The 14740-nt window shown below is 35.4% G+C and overlaps 1 protein-coding gene across 1 annotated transcript; it reads left to right on the top strand.

Annotated features, from left to right (window-relative positions):
• The first annotated feature begins 331 nt into the window (after nucleotides 1–331).
• Nucleotides 332–10983, top strand: LOC120778477 (acyl-CoA-binding protein homolog). Its single transcript, XM_040110293.1, has 3 exons — nucleotides 332–398; nucleotides 10544–10584; nucleotides 10649–10983. Exons 2-3 carry the CDS (start codon nucleotides 10570–10572, stop codon nucleotides 10895–10897), a joined length of 264 nt encoding a protein of 87 aa, XP_039966227.1. The 5' UTR covers nucleotides 332–398; nucleotides 10544–10569; the 3' UTR covers nucleotides 10898–10983.
• The last annotated feature ends 3757 nt before the right edge of the window (nucleotides 10984–14740 follow it).

Here is a 14740-nt window from a genome sequence, read left to right as displayed (position 1 = left end):
TCCACTAAGTGCATTAGATAAAAAGATTAAAGTGAAAATGTTTATTGCTCGAAACGCTAACATCCATACAAATGTATAAAAGTATATTTACAAATACAACTAAATAGTTGTGTGTAATTGTGTGAGCTACCTGCCGGCAAAACACACGTAATCCTCGAAATATTCACCAGATCCAACGATCAAAAGCTCAAAATCAATCGTAAACTACGTAAACACTTACCTACTCTACCATTGGCGCACGTAACTGATTATGTGGCCCCCAACAGCGAGCTTTCGAGTGCGTCAACCACGAAGCTTTCAGCACAGCTGATCGCGCCAACTAATTGTTGTTAAATTCAACGAATACTTGCGCTTCGAATTCAGACTGCAATTCGCCATTCGCGTGGAACGTTGATCGTGTAAGTTTGTTGCATTTAAGTTATAATAAATACACTTGTACATTTCCGAAATCATACGGGAGTCAACGGCGTAAATTATACGCTGAGAATTGTTGATTCGAGTGCAGGGGTGACTTCTGGGTTTGTTTGCTTGTGCGATTGCAATCTTGCGGATGCAATGAAGTGGTTTAAATTGCATTAGTTAAATATATACACAGACATAAATTAAATAGTGTGACTAATAACTATTTTCCTGGACTTTTATGAGAGGTTTCATTTACAAATACAATATGTGCAACAGTCAAAATGCAACGCACCTTAAATGTATTGACTAATTGACTAACATGTACCGCAGCTATTTTTTATTCGAGCATTTAGTAAATATTTAAATTTGCCCGCTTCGACAACTTGCTAATGCGCTCAGCTTTGGTTTATTTTAGAGGCACGAACCTTCGAACCCAAACTTCACGCGACATTCTAGTGTGGTTTGCTGTGCTCAAGTGCGAATTTATGTGTGTATGTGTGGTTGTAAAATATTTGTGCTTAATATGCTTGCTTATCCGTGTTTACCTCCTCTAATTATTCCTGTTTCACATGAACTATGTACTCTGTACTCATGTTCGTTTTCTGCACAAGTTTGAAATGCACACGAGTGTACGTTTCAACTCAATTAACACAATTGTAAAAAATAAAAATTCATTTCTAATTTTGAGAAGTCTGCATTGTACTGAATACATGCAATTAATCAATTATAACCGCAGAAATAAAATGTATACTGAAATTTTAACTGAAGTTTCAACTGAAGTTTTAACAAAAATTTTAGCTGAAGTTTTAACTAAAATTTTAACTGAAATTTTATCTTAAATTTTAACTAAAATAATAGCTGAAACTTCAACTGAAATTTCAACGGTAATTTTAGCTGAAATTTTAGCTTAAATTTTAACTGAAATTTGAACTGAAATTTTAACTAAAACTTTAACTGAAATTTTAACTGAAATTTTAACTGAAGTTTTAACTGAAATTTTAACTGAAATAAAATTTTAATAATTCGTAAATCGGTTATGTTTCAAGCTTTCAACATTGCAGACTTAAAATATTTATTACCTTTTGAAGCAGTTGGTAATGCATATGACTGTAGCTTTGCCTTAATCTTGTTTACTGATTTAATTATTTAAGTACGATGATATTTAATCGCAGACATTAGTTACGTGCAAATGCCGTTTCTTTTTAAGCGGGCTACTCAAAGTTCTTCAAATACTATTATGAAATAATAAAATGAATTATGTGATAAAATTATGAAACTGCGTCATGAAATAAACGCGGAATACTTCAAGTTTCGACCTTGTTGATGACATTATCTTGCAATAACTTTGTTCGGTTTTTACTAAAGGTCATGCGACACTACTTCATTTAAGTCAAATAAAATTTTTTAGTAAAATATTTTTTATACCATAAACAGGGTGTATGTATTAAGTTTGCCACGGAATTTGTAACACGCAGAAGGAAACATCGGAGGCCTTTGTCAAATATCTCCCTTCCGTTTTTTTGGTCTTTATTCAATGCTTTATAAAAAGTGTTACAGTGATCGGATGGCAACTTCACAATACTCCCCTCATAGAAGGGGAGCCCCCCTCCTTATTCGCGAAGAACTCGGACAGCTACTTTTCACAAGCCTCTTTTGAGTTCAACTTAACACCAACAAGGGCGTTCGCCATGGCAGGAACTGGTGGTAATCACTTGGCGCTATGTCCGAGCTATATGGTGGATGCGATAAAACCTCCCATCCGAGCTCCCGTAACTTCTGACGAGTCATCAACGAACTGTGTGGTCTGGCGTTGTCTTGGAGGAACACTACACCTTTCCTGTTGGCCAATTGTTTACGCTTCTGGTTGATCGCCTGATTCAAGCGGTCCAGTTGTTCGCAGTAGATGGTAGAATTAAGCGTCTGGTCATATGGGAGCAGCTCATAGTGGATGATTCCCTTCCGATCTCGCCAAATACACGGCAAAACCTTCCTGGCCGTCAATCCCGGCTTTGCCACTGTTTGGGACGATTCACTGGTCAACCACGACCGTTTTCGGTCATGCGGCACCCAAACATCAAGCTTTTTTGTGGTGACTAACTTCTATTTTCAGCACCATTGTTGTGATACACGAACTATTACAGCATTGTCTTTGTAAATTTCACAAATTTCATTGGTGACCTGCGTGGCATTCTTCCCTTTTTTATACAAAAATTTCAAAATATAGCGAATTTCTTCATTATTTTCACACATTTTTGAATAGCTGTAACATTTTCTCATCTTCCTCGAATTTAATTTTTTTTGTTTAATTGAAACTTAAAATCTCACCTTTCCAAAACTATATGGATGACACAATGTGATTGGTAGCACTAGAGATATACGACTGCAACGACATACCAATATTAATTTTGGTTTTGTATGTGTATGAAAATATTGATGAAAACATTGTGTCGATGAAAACTTTCCTATTATGGGAGTTGTCTGGTTATGAGGACTGTCCGTAATGGGGGAATTTTACTGTGCTGTCATATCATGTATTAACAATTGTTAATTTCCTACTGATAGAAATATGGCCGCCTTGACTTTTGACCATAAGAAAATATAACACTGCGAGAGAATTATAGAATAACTTTGACGGACAGAAAATAATATCAGAGAATTATTATCTTAAGAAATCTTAAGATATTTATTTTCAAACTAGCAACTAACAGATGAACGGATCAGCTTGAAACAATCAAACCTGGTTTTATATGCAATAAAATTGTAACTGTATGCCTCTAATTTAGTTATGTATATTCGCTAATATAGTGTACCAAATAATCTGATCATGTTGTGATTTGGAATAAAAAAAGTTATGTATTCCGTAGCTTGGTAATTATGTTGAAATTGATTTTGATTTAGATGTTCATTTTGATTGTGATTTGATTTTGATTTTGAATTTGATTTTGTTTTTAATTTTGATTTTGATTTTGATTGTGATTTTGATTTTGTTTTACTTTTTTCTTTTTTTAGAATTTTTATACTCATTTTATTTTATTTTTAATTAGCTTAATTTAATTTAATTCAATTTTTATATTTATATACTTTTTTATTTTATTCAATTCAGGTCATTTTATTTACCTTTACCTACTTTTTCGCAATTTCTGTCATTATATAAACTCAATGTGTTTATAATTGAATTCCTCTATACTCTTTTTAACTCGTTCTTTTTACTTTGCTCCATTTTCTCGGACATCATATACTATTGTTTAGATTGTATTCGTTTGTTAAGGCTCTACAAATTGTAGAGATTTAACTGTTGCCAAGATATTACATATTTGTTATTTCTATTCTTCCCTCTCCAAACACTTAATCTATCACCAAATACACATAACAAACACCAAAAGCCGGTGCCCTATAAAAAGTTCTATTGACCTATTACTGCTTTAACGAAAGGTTTGGATAAACCGCGCTTAGCAATGAAAAACGAAACTTGCAAAATTGTTTTCAATTGGCTCCCAATCCACGCCGGCTGGAAGCAACTATTGCTTGTCATGTAGCTGTAATAAAATTACAACAAATACAATAACGCAATGAAGCATTAGCACGCCAGTCAGAGTTTTGGCTTCAATTTAATTACACACGTTGCACAGTGTTTGGCTGCTAATGAATATTGGCACATCTTATTTTGTAACCGTGAAATTCGCTATAAAGCTTTTAAATTTCACTTCTGGTGTTTTATGAAATAATTGTCAAAAATTTAAACAATGTCTGTTGCAATACCCCTTCAAATGCTTGACTTTATAAATGAAATTTGGCAAATTTCCTATGATTATATATTGGTTGTCAAAAAAGTCTTGCGGTATTTTCGCTAGTTGGCGCTGAAAGCGCGTAGTTCTAGTTTTATTCGTCGCATCCGGTCATGATATACCGTTTTGGAAAGCTCATTTCACGCGCTAACACGTGTTTGATTTATTGTTTCTTTTAAGTCGTTCGTGAGTTATAGCGTCGCAAACATGGAGCAAAATAAAAGAAAATACGGCATATTTTACAGTACTACTACGATAAAGACAAAAATGCATCTCAAGCCGCCAATAAAATTTGTGCAGTTTATGGACCCGATACAGTTTCCATTTCCACCGCACAACGATGGTTTCAACGTTTTCGTTCTGCTGTAGAGGTGGTCGAAGATGCGCCACGCTCCGGAAGGCCTGTCGTCGAAACATGCGATAAAAGCAGCCGTAGCATCGGTCAAGAGCTGGGCATGAGTCATCAAAAATTCATTTCAATTTCAGTAAAAAAAAATTGAATAAAAATACCGCAAGACCTTTTTGACAACCCATTATTTCATATAAAAATTTAAATTATTTTTCTGCTAATAATGCGTATACTATACTTTAATTGTAGTAAACTCTTTATTATTATGAAAGTCCAGTGATCATTGGATGCAAAAAATTCAAACTTCCGGCTATGAGTTAGATATGAGTTCAAAATATGAAATGCTCAAAGGGGCATACTTCAACAATTAGAATCAACGGCTAAATTATTAAAAGCAGTTTTTTATTTTACAAAACTAATGTAGAAGTGCTCATTAAAAACTTTATTGAAACTTCAAGTTTTTTATTAGATTTCTATGAAGACGCGTCACTAGATAAGAAAGCAAACAAGTAGAAAGACCTGAATAAGAGCAAACATTTACTTTGGCTGCATTGGAGCTATAATACCCTTCACAGGTGCATGTCATATAACACAGAGGAGTATAAACAGATCTCTTACTTAATTTGTATCAGTCTCTGAGCTATGATGGCTTATGATGGCTCGAACTGAACAATTGGACAAGATTGCAACATTGCCTTTGTCAGCAATCTATGCCAAACTTCGGTAAGATATCTTGACATTTTTTCACGCAAGCACTTGATTTCGATCGGCCAGTTTATATGACAGCTATATAATATAGTAGTCCGATACCAACGTTTCTGAAATACAACCAGCTTATTGTGGAGAAAAGAACGTGTGCAAAATCTCAGCACGATATTTTAAAATCTGAGGAACTAGACGGACATTTAAAACTCTGTAACCGAAAAGAATAAAAAAGTTAAACCAGAAATTAAAATAAAAAAAACATGGGAAATTCAAGAGCCTACAAATTGCTTATCTGCATTATTTTCATTGTATTCAATTATTTTTTTCGTTTTCGGCACACGGTGCCACAAAAACCATCCACAAAGCGCGCTTTACAATTGGACACTTGAATGCCGCACACGAGTAATCAAATTGAATTACTACTTGGAGAAAGTTTTACCGTAACATATAGTTACAAACATTTATATGAACACATATGTGTGCGTGCCTATTTATGCTTACGTATTTATGTTTTATGCTGCCACTGTTGGTTGCAAAATAATAAGCTTTGAATTAATGGGAAATGCAATGATTTAATAAAAGACAGTCTGTTACATGCAGACGAAAGTGAAACTAAAATGTTAAGAGCTAACCAAAAGAAGCAAAATGATTTAATTTTTTCCAAGTGCAAATTTTTTTTAAATTTAAGCAAATGCGTTTTTGTAATGCTTATTTTATATAACCTCGAAATTTTCCATTAAGTTATTCGAAGAAATCCGATCAAAGTGCAGGTTGATTTAAATTTGGGATGTTTATTTGATTAAAAATTAATATACGGCGCTTCAAAAATCATGGCATAAAGTTATTGCTTTGACGATCTGGCAGTCCTTTTTTAGGTCGAAATTTAATTACCTTCGAATTCACAGAACAAAGCAAACCAAATATTATCAAAGAAAAAAGCTGACTTTCTATTAACTATTGTTTAATTTTTTGTCCTCTCATAGGCGTTTTCTTCTCGTTCTTGACTTCAAAACATGTTTGAACGAAGACTTCCTCTAATATACTCATTAAAGCTTTTCTTTTGAGTATTTCTACGTTTAGATAAATGAACTTTCCACAAATTTAAATTCCATTTCATCTGGTGTTTAATCTAGAATAATGTCGCAATGTCTGGTTCTAAGAAAAAGTTTGAAAACAGTTTTTGAATGGTAACTGCGTGAAAAGCATAACACAATTTTTGTACCAATTTTTTACTCGTATAGTTTTACAGACATAGATAAATCTATAAAGAATACAGCCAACTCTTTTTTTACACGTTTTCTTTTTACACGAATTTCTGAGGAACATATCTACCGTGTAAAATAAGAGTTGGGTGTACTCTCTTTCATGTAAATCGGACAAATAGAAAATGAGAAATCGTGGATATTGCTTTGAAAATGACAGTTTCGAGAAAACCCGAAAATAATTTGATTTTTGAAAAATCTTCTTGTAGACATGCTCTTGAATAGTTAAACTTTGAAAACCGTTCGTATGGTATATTCCTGGCCATTTTATTTATTTGAAGGATGTAATTGCGGTTGCCATCCCTCTTGTCGGCGTTGGTAACCTTCAAGACATTCCAATCCTTCCGTCAGTATTTTATATCCTAAGAAGCCGAAGTGCATCCTCCGGTTTTAGCTTGCGAGGTATCAGAACCTTTGCTTTCAATATGCACGAAAGCAACTTAGGCCTAATATTTCCGGAACTGCTCTCTACCACAGGCCTTAAAGATGCGCAACCGCTTCCTTTATCCATAGCCTTGAGGGGTCTCCATCTAGTCTTTCAACGAGCGCGTCAATCAGTTTCATCTATGCCACTTTCCATTTCTAATCTGGTATTTGTCCAAGGGGGTTGCTTCGGTCTATGAGTGCCACGACTAGATGGCTATCTCCCTGGCCTTCGCTGCCACTCTGGACATTGAAGGTTTCACTGGCAGCGTTGCTTGACTTTCAACGGGCTGTTGCCTTTGGCTGCAATTCCTTCTTCGATCCGGTTAGCGAAACTCGGCTCCGAGAATGTGAATAGCGGCCTCGATGCATGATATGCTCGGCCTTCTTCCATTCTTGTTGTAGCCCAAGCCCATCCTTCTACTTCCTCCTTCGTCCGATTGGACTGCAACTAATAGAGCCCATACACGGGCACACAAGTGCGTTCGATCGGTGTGAATTCGTTTGCCCATACACGACACACAAATCCATTTTGCGTTCGTTCTTCACAGAGTTAACATGTGCGACAGGCAAGCGGAACATTTCTTCGAATTTATTTCTAATGTAGCACGTTTATATATTTCTTTGTATATCGATAATAAGTTATTCCAACGTTTATTTTTCTTACACTATATGTATGAGCGCTTAGGCAAAAAGCGAAAACTTTGAAGCGTGATTTCTCGGTTTTTCATTTTTACGATTATTCTTAATTGGCGGGCAGGATAGAAAAAAACTAAACGTCGTATGGAATTAGGACAAAGTTTATTATCATTGGCTTAAAATTATCTTCTATTTAAACTAAAAAAATATTAAGAAAAGTCAAGTTTTAACATATTTTTAAACAGCATAAACTAAAATTTTTTTGATCAAAAGCCACTATTTATTCAATTTTTAATAAAATTTTAAATTTTACACTTTTTTTTTGGAATTTTCTTAGTTTAACTAGAAGATAAATTAATAAAAAATATGAATCTCTTTGAATTTTGTGTTTCCGATAGGAATTGCGACCTGCATCCTGCCCGCCGTCCGAAAACTGCACATACGAGATGCATCGGGCGATTGCTTCCGAAAGGCAGAATATCAAAGATTTCGTATCCAAAAAATTTGTGAAAGATGTTCAAGTATATAACTATAAAGCCGAGAAATTTCGCTTCAATCAATTATTTCTTTCCCTCCCAAAAAATCATCAAAAAGTCGATTTTTTGAAGTCTCGAAAGCAGGCTCTCCCCTTAACACTTGCCATTGTCCGCGATCTTCACTGTTCGGCGACACGAGAGAAATGAGATTTTGTGCGCCGACAACGCCATACACGATAAACATGTTCGCGCACCGATCGTAAAAAATCAAACATTTTCGCGAACATGGATCGGTACGCGAACAAGCCCATACACGATAAACCGCAAGCGCACACATACCGATCGAACGCACTTGTGTGCTCGTGTATGGGCGCTTTAAGCCACCGCTGCTTTGCTTTTGCTTTCAATCCCTCCTTACTGAGTTTTGTCTAGTCTTTATCGGCAACATCTTGACATCTCCTGGAGAAAGTAGTAGAGCTTCCTCTTTCATTGTGTTTACGCTTGCTCTCGAGATCTGAGTCTTTACGCACTGTAGCACCGCTACGTTTCAAAGCGGGTTTGGCAGTAACACTGCAACTGCTGTGAACTGCTCTCTTCACAGCAGAGGTGTGGCCGCTGACGTCACAGCAAATAAGATCGCCGTGCCCGCTGATATCCCGCCCGTTTTTTTCCTTTTGGTCTTCCTTTTCGAAAAACCTCTACACCTAACATTAGCAATGGCAGAAGTAGATATACACCCTTTCCCCAGTATTATTTTGCAAAGCATGTTACCACAAGGAGGAGAGTGTATATCTACCTCTGTTTTAGCTAAACGCCGCCTGCTCTCACCACGAAGACCTGATATAGAAACTAGTTCAGTTGCCAAGCTATGATGGTGCCAACAGCGACGTCCATTCTCCAGTCCGCACCCGCTCGAAGGATATAACTAAGGGATTTTCGCCGACCCAAGTGAACTACATATAAAAAGGCTATAATTCCATTACATTTCTTGGAGGACAACTGGTGTGAGATCCAACATAAAAAAGTCGCTTTGTGTGCTGGTCTCTCTAATGCCTATTATTGTCTCAGTCTTACGATACGTCACATATTCCTCTTGCAATACAGCATCAATAGTTTCCAGAAAAACGATTGATTTTGGACGACCTTCACTAAATTCGTCTTGGAGTGATATTCGCTTGAAAATGTTCACAGTTTTTTTCCGTTTTTTGACCGAGCTGAATATTTTAAGTTGCTGTAAACATCACAAATGCAAAGATTACTCGTATGTTTAAACGTTCTGATAATGTATTGGGTCTACAACTTTGCTTCCCCCTTTTTTTTTGTAAATTTAAGGCTTTATTGTATAAAAACGGTCCAAAAGTGTTTCCCCTTATTCCCACAAAAAGCAATGCTTACAGTTGCTTTACAAAAATTCTATATTTTTTAATACCTAATAGAAATCATATAGATGGTAGTAGTAGAGTAATAGTATTATCTATATATGTGTCAGCCTCAGTAAAGCGTGGACGGGTCCTCAGCCGCACTTTTCTTGGAACTAAAAAAAAGAAAAGCAAAATTTCCCGCAAATGTCGAGAATTCGGCTCAAAAAGTGACATTTTCAGTTGAGAATAAGTTTAGGATGCAAACAGATCTCTACAAATATTTTGTTGGATTAATGTTGACACAACGTCCAACATCGATATAAAACGATTTAATCGACCAGTGCTTGACCCTAGAGACATCTATTGAAAAACGGCGGAAGCAAAGTTGTAGACCTAATATTACATTAAAAATCTCAAAATTTATAATAGTAGGTTGTGAGCTACCAAATAGCCAAACTAGGGTTGCCAAATCCTGAAATATAAAAGGCAACCAACGTAAGATCTTGACCTCGTTGATTACTAGTATGAAATATAAACAGAATAAAGTAAGTAAATATTGTATTCAATGACAAGAAATAACCAGGCTACAAAGAAGAGAGGAACATTCCAAGCTTATACTGAATGTAAATATACTATATGCAAACATACATATGTAAGGCTTATATGAATACCATACAAAAACACGGTAGGCTTTAACGGCAAAAGTAAAACTTTAATAAAGCTGTCTTTTTTAATTAAAGTGGAAACTTTTAGGGTCAGAATTCTGTGTCTGTCAATAAATCCTTGTACACATATGCATATGTATATATATGCACAATGTATATACAAGTACAATTGATCTGGCCTTGAATGAGAGTGAATGTGTCGTTTCCTGTAAAAAACAGGCTTCATTTGTAGGTCAAACTTCATCACGGGCAAGGCCACAGACTGCTCTTGCTAGCTGTTAAGCCAAGTGTTTGTGTGCGCACTCCTCCATAAATGTAGGCATGTCATTGCATGAACGTATTGTTGTTCCGCTGCTATCATAAACCATTTCATTCACTTTTATTATTACCAACTCAAGGTGATATTTTAACGATCCCCCCATTTATTCCATATAAAATATGCAAAATTAATTATATTTTCCTTTTCCTCCTTTCAGCAAATTAATTTAAAGATTACCACAAAATGTCGCTTGATGAGGTAATTACATAGCTTCATACATTATTTTTAAAAAAGTAAAATTATATTGCTGCTTTTGTTATAGAAATTCAATGCCGCTGCTGAAAAGGCAAAAACCTTCACAAAACGTCCCACCGACGAGGAACTATTGGAATTATATGCGCTCTTCAAACAGGCCACGGTAGGCGATAATAACACATCTAAGCCCGGCATGCTCGACCTGAAGGGCAAAGCCAAATGGGAGTTCTGGAACAAGCAGAAGGGCAAATCACAAGACGCCGCCAAGCAGGAATACATAGAACTCGTAGAGAAATTGTCAGCTTCTTATCTTTAATGTAGAAAGTCTTACTTGTAAATATAAAGGCAGATTGTGAAACGTTTTTTTGGAAATATAAAATGAATGAACAGAAAATATTTTAATCGGAACTATTTTAATCCCTGTTGAAGTTTTTTGTAACTAGAAAAATATTGATCAAACAATTTAACTTTACTGTCAGGAAAACATTACGAGCATTAGGAATAACTCTCACTCAACTCGCAAGTTCTCATTGCCCTCGATGCCTTTGCCACCCGACACTCAGTAGTAGTGTACCCACTTTGTTCTGGCGCCGCTCTCCACTGCTGCCTCGCTTTCCAAGACACTTCTGGCCGATATGCGACATGAGGTTAATGCATTGATTGCTGCGTGGCTGTCCATATAGATGTGAACTCCGAAGCTACAACAGACAGCTCCGCAGTAGCATCTCTTTCTGAAAAATACTGCAGTGGCCTGACAGCTTAAAAGGGTGTCTTTTTCTGTGCTCACCCCGAAAATTATTTCCCAATTGATAATTGGAATCATGCAATCGGTGCTTGCCAGACCATCATTACCCATCGAGCTACTATGTATATACCTGAAGATTCTATATGCCACATCGCCGTGCAACTTTCAGCGAAGAAATTTATAGATGATAGCTTTAGCACATGTTCAAAAGCCACCGTTATACATACTAGAAAGATAAAATCGCGGACAATTTTAGTCTCGTCAATTCCGTTCTGGTAAATCTAATGTCAAAGAAGAACCACACTCGATAATACCGATTAAATAATAGAAGTCGTCGAGCACGACCGTCACAACGGTTATTATAAACATTTAGATTGCTCAAGAGCTAAAAATAAAACAACGAGTTTTATGTATGGGTGCCACAAAACACACACAAAAAACTTGATAGATAGAATTTTCATTTCCAAAACGCAACGAAGTCGGTCCATTTCTAAACGGTGGTTACTGGTGATAAAAAATTAAAAATGGGCAACGTCAAAAACGTAAGTAGTCTAGTCGCTATAAGCCGGCGCAAACAGCCAAAATAGGGTTGAAAGTCAAGAAGGCATTGCTATGTGTTTGGTGAGATTGGTAATTGAACCACTTGAAGGAAGAGGATCAGAAACAGCCAGGTCAATAGGGGAGGTATTGTGTTTCAAAAGTAAAGGATAACGCCAACTTACTCACATCAGTAATGGTCTGCCAGAAGCTCCGGAAGGTTCTTATGCATCAATCTCATTGTCAAAAGGTTGAGCGAATTATTTACGCCCTCTTTCTATGGTGAGTGAAATTAGCCTCAAAAGAAGCTGATGTAAATCAACTATGCCATCTTCTTTCCAATAAGGACGAGGGTTTCTATGAGAGTAGCATTCGAAAATAACTCTAAGATGACAACAAGTTATAAAACATATAGTACATGAACATACATAATTTACCTAAATCAGATTATATTTATGCTAAACTAAACCTTCAATTTTATTCAAAAATAATGTATTTCTTCTTACTAGGCCTTATATTTCGTGTTGACTTACAGGCTCACAGTTCGCTTTATATAGCAGATTTTGAAACAAAAGACTTAAGCAACAAACTTCAGTAACATTTCAACTTTTTAAAATTTGGATTTTTCTTTTACTTATAACCTAAATTGTTACTTTCAACATTTGTTTGCAATCTTGGCGAAGGTGCAGCGATATAATTTTACAATTCCAAATTAATAAAATCAGAGCGTCCATAAATAAGAAAGTATACGCCGTGCTTAGAGTAAAACGAGTAGAAACAAAAAATTCAATATTTTTAACTCATTTTTTTTATCTTGACATATGTACATATTTCACATTAGTTACAAATACTTAAGATAACGTTTTGCTCTGTTCTATAAGAAGAGAAAAATTTTATAAAAAGTTTGCCCCTGAACTCAAATTATCATCTTTTGATTCAACAGAAGGATTGGAGAGATTATTATAAACATTTCTGTATCTGTTTCTAGTTAAATAATCAATACATTTAAGGGAAAACAATTTAAGAAACGGCCCGACACAAGATTGAATGAAGACAACTGCTCAAAGCTTTGACTTCACTTGCTGAGGTTTGGATTTGAAGTTTTAAATTTAGAATTTGTTGAGATTTGATACTTTCGGCCGAAGTTCCTCTTCTGTGCCAATGCGAATAAGATAAATGTTAAGCTGACTTTTGAAAGATTTGCATCGGCTTACAAAATTATAATAATCAAAACTCAATAACATATGTTTGAACATGGAGTGCATGACCCTTCTGTCTACTAGTTAAATGTTAGATTTTACCATTCAACCAAAGAATTGAAATTGATTTGACAAATTGACATTTTTCCTTTATTTACTATTTTTTCTTTCTTTTTTTTTGGGAGTACAGCTAGTGTATTTGAATATCTTCTTTGAATAATTACTTTAAGGGAACATTTTCGATACTTATAACAATATATTTTAATAGTTATTCTGCTATTCAGTGCCGAAATTCAGTCATTATTGAGTTACAATTACTACACCGACTACAATAATAATTAATAATGCCGGCATAAATGTATTTCTAACAAGTCACAACAATTCGTATTAATACAGTGCTTTCAAAACTCATCAACTGTTGGTTTCTCAACAAATGTTGCTAAACAAATCAACAGGTGAGCTGAAAAATCCAGAATTGTCCACAGTTTTATCGCTCACCGGCCAACACATTTTGCTCGAAACTACAAAGAGACGCCAATAAAACGAGCTGCCGGCATAATTCAAGGTACACAAAATGTTTACCTCTTTCCGTATATTTACATGTATTGCAGAGTTTTCATGAATGAATGGCAAACGGTCAGCATGAGTTGTATGTAGGTGCAGTGCCATAAACACTCACAAATGAATGAGAGTGTACGCACACTCAGGGGATACCTGTGTTTGTTGGTACTAAGAGATAACAGGTATAATGAATGATATATTCCATTGCCACCGGCGCTTATTTTTAATAATACAAGAATATGTATATAAAGAATCGCAACTGCAATATGCTCTTTGATTCAGTGAGAGCGTGAGAGATCGCTGGTGAGTGAATGTGGCGTTTACTTATCAGACACCAGCTTTTTGTCACATCTTTTCGTATATGAGTACGAAAACCCTCGATGGAAAATATCAACGTATGAAAGAGTCCATTAAAGAAAAAATAAATTTTCTCTGAAATCCTTCCGACGGTGAAGCGTATGCGGTGAGTTTCACTGTGAATAGATAGAACATATGATTAGCAGCTAGTAAGAGTATCGACAAAGATGTTTAATATAGTCAGCGAAAGGAAAGACTTTTTTATCGACTTTCTTGACTCTTTCGAGCTTTTGTAAGCATTTTGGATATGGTTCACAAATTTATGTCTATAATATGTATTATACTTGTAGAAATTCTCAACTGTGCGCTGACAAGTTTAAATAATGACTAAAGGTCATTTGTTCCATTAAGTTGAAAAGTTTTTTCCGGTTCTCAACGTTTTAACATATACCATAATTTACTTATAAGCTAGACGAGACGACGAAGTTTGTAACACCCAGAAGGAAACGAAAAGGAGACTATATACGTAGGACAAGAAAGCAAAAACAAATATTAATCATCGAAAATCTCTTAATTGTTTTTCAAAATATTCTCCATTAAGATCTTTTGCTTGCGTTTGAACCAATCATTGAACCACTTTTTGTCACATCTGATTAAGGTATTTCCAAAACATGGTTTCTAAACTCAACAACCGCCTCTTTAGGCGTGGAAAAACGTAGACCTCTGAGTTTATTTTTTTCGTACGGGAATAAAAAGAATTACAAGAAACATTTACAATGAAATTTTCATGGAATATTGAATGATCCGCTGTAGTTAGAAC

The sequence above is a fragment of the Bactrocera tryoni genome, chromosome 5, assembly GCF_016617805.1.
Source record: "Bactrocera tryoni isolate S06 chromosome 5, CSIRO_BtryS06_freeze2, whole genome shotgun sequence".
Lineage (NCBI taxonomy): Eukaryota > Metazoa > Arthropoda > Insecta > Diptera > Tephritidae > Bactrocera > Bactrocera tryoni.
This window is presented reverse-complemented; position numbering and strand designations above follow the sequence as displayed.